Here is a 6000-nt window from a genome sequence, read left to right on the forward strand (position 1 = left end):
TTAACTACCTGCTTACAATTGAATTTTATAAAGAAGGACATTTAGTTAATATGCGAATTAATAAATGGGGGTATGATATGCCTGATTTAGGGTATAATTGGTCTTTTTCAATAAACATAGAAGACCTACATGATTTAAATCAGTCTCGTAAAGAAGAATATTATCCACTTGGTGAAGATAAGGATTTATGTGGAAGTACAATTAGTAAACAACAAATACGTGATTTTAAGAAAAGAAAAATATATGATAGTATAGCGATGGTTCGCATGACAAAGAAGGAAGGTAATGAGATAAGGATAGAAAGCCGAGGAATACAAACCGATTTGGTAGTGGGAAGATGGGGTGGTATTACCTGTCATAATATTAATCTCACATATATTTCTGATACATAAATGGCAGGAAGAAGACTACAAGAGAATTATAATTTTTGTATTCAAGGATACCTACAAGAAAAGGGTGCTCGGTATTACATACCTTATGATTTGGAGCATATACATGGGAATTTTGTCATTAAAAACTGGCCTTATACTGATATTGTTAAACCCACAAATAGAGACTTGTTTAAAATATTAAATAAAAATGAACTTCTCAAAGTTATGAAATATAAAACTCTTTTAGAAATCGTCAACAAATCTTATTGGTATCCTATTATGAGAAAAATAATTATAGATACAAGAATATCTCAAAATCCAGATGAGTATATGTATAATATTCTTTGGGGCTCAAGCTCAAGGGTAGCAAGGGATGAGGAAGGAGTTGCAGAAGAGAAGGAGGAAAGAGAGAAAAAGGAGAAGGAGGAAAGGGAGAAAAAGGAGACGGAGGAAAGGGAGAAAAAGGAGAAGGAGGAGAGGGAGAAAAAGGAGAAGGATGAAAGGGAGAAAAAGGAGAAGGAGGAGAAGGAGAAGGAGGAGAGGGAGGAAAGAGAGAGGGTGGAAAAATATAAAAACATGACCATTCCTGAGATTAATGAAAGATTGAAGGTATTACGGCAAATAAATAAATCTCAACGCACTGAAGAGGAAAATAAAGAATTAATGACTCTTCCGAACTTATTGGTTTTTAAATTTGCTATAATGAATTCAGAGCGCAGATATACAACATATAGTTGATGATGTTGGTGTTATTGACTTTAGTTAGTTTTATTTGTAAATAAATGGAGGAGAGAGTGAAGCCATTTCTAAGGATTCTTTATGTTTTAAAAATCAAGATAGAAATGTATATGTTGAAAACCAAAAAGGTTTTGGCACTATGTAGGACTTTTTCTCATAAATAAATATGAGTTATTGTCTCAAATGTAAAAAGAAAACTAAATCTAAAAATATCTCTTATGTTAAAGCTAAAAATAATAGAGTTTATCAAAAAGGAATATGTCAAGTGTGTGGCTCTAAAAAGTGTCAATTCATCTCTCCTAAAAGTGGAGGAGACATACAAAAGTTTTTGTCAGGTAGCAAATTTACAACAACTGGAATTCCAGGGGAATTACACCTTCCAGGGTATTCTTTCTGTGGCCCAGGAACAAACTTGGATAAAAGATTAGATGAGGCTGACAATCCTAAACCTTGGTCTAAACCTACAAATAGGGTTGATGAAGTGTGTATGAAGCATGATATTGCTTATGGGAAAACCACTACGTTGACTGAAAAACATAAAGCAGACAGAGAAATGTTGTATAATTTGTCTTTGATACAAAATCCAACGTTGAGAGAGAAAGTTGATAGGTTTATTGTGAGAAATTTGATAAATGCTAAATTGAAACTTGGTCTTGGTTATTCACCCTCAAAAAACTATTAGGCTCTAATGATGTCATCAAGACTGAGGAGCTTTTGGCTGAAGAATTACACAAACCTATAATCACCAAGTTTAAAAGAAGGAAGGTATATTCCAAAGACACTGACTACATATGGTCCGCTGATTTAATTGAATTGAATAATGACAGGGGATACAGGTATGCTTTAACCGTTATTGATTTGAGGAGTAGATTTGCCTGGGTTGTTCCTTTAAAAAATAAAAAGGGTGATACTTTAATGTTATCCTTTAAGCTAATATTTGATAGGGATAAAAGAAAACCAAAGAAACTGTGGACCGATGAGGGAACAGAGTTCTATAACAAAATATTTATGAAATTTCTTAAGGGGGAGGGTATTAAATTATACAGCACCTTTAATGAAGGAAAAGCAGTTGTTATTGAGCGTTTTAATCGTACTTTGAAAGAGAGGCTATATAAAAAATTCACACAACTCGGTTCTCAAAAATGGGTGTATTTAATTCAGGGTATTGTAGATAATTACAATAATACCGTTCATTCATCAACAAAATCAAAACCATCAGAATCATTTACAAAATTAGAATATGAAAAGGAGATTAATTTGAGAAAACCGAAGTTCAAAGTTGGTGATATTGTAAGAATATACAGATGGAAAAGCCATTTTGAGAAAGGTTATACAAAAAAATGGACTAATGAATTATTTAAAATCGTTGATGTAATGGATACAGTCCCTTGGACCTACAAATTATATGATTTAAATGGAGAAGAAATCTTAGGGTCATTTTATTCACAGGAATTACAAAAAACAAAGCTGATAACCCTTGAAAATAATAAATAAATAAAAAAATGTAATGGGGATACGTTTTTAAATCTGTGAACCCCAAACACAGAATCCCACAACTTTTTAGTTGGGGCTTAACTTTTGTGTGTATAATGGGGATACGTTTTTAAATCTGTGAACCCCAAACACAGAATCCCACAACTTTTTAGTTGGGGCTTAACTTTTGTGTGTATAACGGGGATACGTTTTTAAATCTGTGAACCCCAAACACAGAATCCCACAACTTTTTAGTTGGGGCTTAACTTTTGTGTGTGTGTGAGTGGGTCATAATAATGTACAAACCCTAACCCAACCCCCACATTAAAACACCATATTTGTTAGTCAAAACAACTGAATCCATTACATCAACCATTAAAAAAAGTTCTTAACTCCATCTCTTTGTATGACCTTCCAATTCTATTTATCTTTTCCCAACTTTTTTAAAACAATTCAATGATAATATAAGATAAATGAGTCTGTGAGGTTTGACATTCATTCAAAAATTCACCTCACATCCAGAACCCTAACCCAACCCAATCCCTAACCCATCCCCATCCCTTACCCAACCCATCCCTAACCCTCACATTCAAAATCCCAACCCTAACCCAACCCATCCCTAACCCATTAACCCAACCCCATCCCTAACCCTCACATTCAAAATCCCAACCCTAACCCTAGCATAATCTTTTTTTTCCTTTTCTTTTTTTAATACGTATTTCAATATTTTTTTAAAATGTTTTTTAATACATATTTCAATATATATATTTTTCCTCTTCCTCCAATTCTGTCTTTCAAGGCTTTCAAGTTGGAAAAAGTAGAAATGGGAAGAAAGTATTTTCCAGCATCTTCTTCCCCGAACTTTCTTGATATTGCTGAAATACATGTAAAAAAAAGAAATATATTACTTATCTAATATTGAATGAAATAACATATACTTTAATTGATTATTAATCAACTGAACTTACCTTAAATCAAACGTCATTAAAGAAAGAACATTGTTCATTGCTTTAGAATCCAAAGAGCCTCCAAGGTAAAACTCTTTCGTTGGATTATCAAGGTAAAACTCGTTCTCTTGGTCATGGTTGCTCAAAAGGTCTTTAAACAAATCGATCATTTCACCCCAGGTTGTGGCAAAAGTGGTATTTTCATTTTGAATCTCAGATACAATTTCCTGTGAGAGAAAAATAACAACGTATTAATTAATTATTTTTTACATTTAATACACAATTATTATATGTATATTAAAATAAAATATTACCTTCATTGATGAGAAATTTGAATCGAGTTTATCAAGGTGAAGGTTTAGCTCCACACAGCTAGAGTCTCCAAAACGAAACCAGTTTTCAAAGTCTCCAAGGTAAAACTCTTTTCCTAATTTTATGAAATTTAGTGAGTCTCCAAGGTAGGCTCCACAGTTAGAACCATCTAGGCAGACCTCATAATTTGTTTTTCCCAAATTTAGTGAGTCTCCAAGGTAGGCTCCACAGTTAGAACCATCTAGGCAGACCTCATAATTTGTTTTTCCCAAATTTAGTGAGTCTCCAAGGTATAACTCTTTGGCTGGGTCATCAAGGTAGAACTCGTTCTGTGGGTCTTGGTTGTTCAAAAGGTCTTCAAACAAATCAATCATCATTTCACCCCAGGTTGTGGCAAAAGTAGTATTTTCATTTTGTATCTCAGATACAATTTCCTGTGAGAGAAAATAACAACGTATTAATTTAATACAATATTATTATTTATATAAATCAAGCTCTATGAATATTAAAAGAAACTTTGCTGACTCTTACACGAGTCTTATCTAAAAAAAAAAAAAAAAAAAAAAAAAAAAAATATATATATATATACAAAAAAAAAAAAAAATACAAAAAAACAACAAAAAAAAATAATACAAAAAAACAAACAAAAAAAAATACAAAAAAAAAAATACAAAAAAAAAAAAACAAACAAACAAAAAAAATACAAAAAAAAAAATATATACAAAAAAAAAAAAATACAAAAAAAAAAATACAAAAAAATAATAATAAAATAAATAAATAAATAAATAAATAAACTTACCTCCATTGATAAGAGGTTCGAGTCCAGTTCATCAATCTGAAGGTTGAGCTCCACACAGGTAGTAGGACTCCAAGGAATGTCAAAGTTATCCAACTCCTTTTCAGCATAGTAGTCCATTCTCAAGTGAAGCAGAAAGTGTGTTTGAAAAGGCCTGTGTGGTTAGTGCCTTTTATAAGAAAGACTGGGTGTGTCATTTCCTGTGGAAATTCCCTTGGGCAAGTCTGGGCATGTCTCAACAGAAAATGATGTAATGTTTCAACAGAAAATGATGTAATGTTTCAACAGAAAATGATGTAATGTTTCAACAGAAAATGATGTAATGTTTCAACAGAAAATGATGTAATGTTTCAACAGAAAATGATGTAATGTCTTAACTAAAAATAATGTAATGCTGGAGAGTTTATAAAGTGGGTGGGCTTTAGTAAAAAGTGGGCGGGGCCTACCAAAAAGTGGGCGGGCCTACCAAAAAGGGGGCGGGGATTAACAAAAAGTGGGCGGAGCTTAGCAAAAAGTGGCGCGGAGCTTAACAAAAAGTGTGTGGCACAGGACCCGAACATAATCAATGATCAATGAACAACAATGATCATTGATAGTAAGAGTAAAAGGCCCATAAGACCAAGGGGGTCAGGAATAGAGGTGTTAAGGGGAAATGAAGAAAACTGATGGTGAGAGGGAAATTTACATGGAAGTGAGAATGATCATAGGTTCATAAGGCTAGAAGGATTATAGGTTCATAAAGGAAGAAAATCATAGGTTCATAAGGCGAGAAGGATCATAGGTTCATAAGGTGAGAAGGATTATAGGTTCATAGAGGGAGAAATAGAGGTGTTTATGATTTTTGTTAAAGACAGGGGGGTAAATGACATTAGATAGGGATTTCCCATGTTAAACGGAGGTGTCCCAGAAGCAACATTTATCATCTACTTGCATAACCAAAACATCCTGCATAACCAAAACACCCAACCAAACCACACTGCATGAACAAAACACCCTGCATAACAACCAAAGCACCCTGAATAACCAAAACAATCACCAAAACCAAACCACCCTGATAACCAAAAACCCTGCATAACCAAATCATCCTGCACAATAACCAAACCACTCGGCAAAACCAAACCACCCTGCATAACCAAAAACCCTGCATAACCAAACCACCCTGCGTAATAATCAAGCCACTCTGCAAAACCAAAACACCCTGCACAACAAACAAACCACTCTGCAAAACCAAACCACCCTGCATAATAATCAAATCACCCTGGATAACTAAAACCCCTGCATAACTAAACCACCCTGCATAATAACCAAACCACCTTGCATAATACCCAATCAACCTGGATACCCAAAGCACCCTGCATATCCA

The 6000-nt window shown here is 33.7% G+C and overlaps 1 protein-coding gene across 1 annotated transcript in view; it reads right to left on the minus strand.

The window, feature by feature from the left end:
• The window catches only part of LOC144893956 (uncharacterized), a 36958-nt gene extending 32057 nt beyond the window's left edge, over positions 1 to 4901 (minus strand). Inside the window, exons 1-4 of the mRNA XM_078785209.1 lie at positions 4641 to 4901; positions 3844 to 4275; positions 3551 to 3756; positions 3333 to 3457 (exon numbers count right to left, since the gene is read on the minus strand). Coding sequence (XP_078641335.1) covers positions 3333 to 3457; positions 3551 to 3756; positions 3844 to 4275; positions 4641 to 4757 — 880 coding nt within the window. The 5' untranslated portion in view covers positions 4758 to 4901. The remainder of the gene's footprint in view (positions 1 to 3332; positions 3458 to 3550; positions 3757 to 3843; positions 4276 to 4640) is intronic.
• Positions 4902 to 6000: the final 1099 nt, after the last annotated feature.

The sequence above is a fragment of the Myxine glutinosa genome, chromosome 10 (assembly GCF_964187855.1).
Source record: "Myxine glutinosa chromosome 10, kmMyxGlut1.1, whole genome shotgun sequence".
Taxonomy (NCBI): Eukaryota; Metazoa; Chordata; class Myxini; order Myxiniformes; family Myxinidae; genus Myxine; species Myxine glutinosa.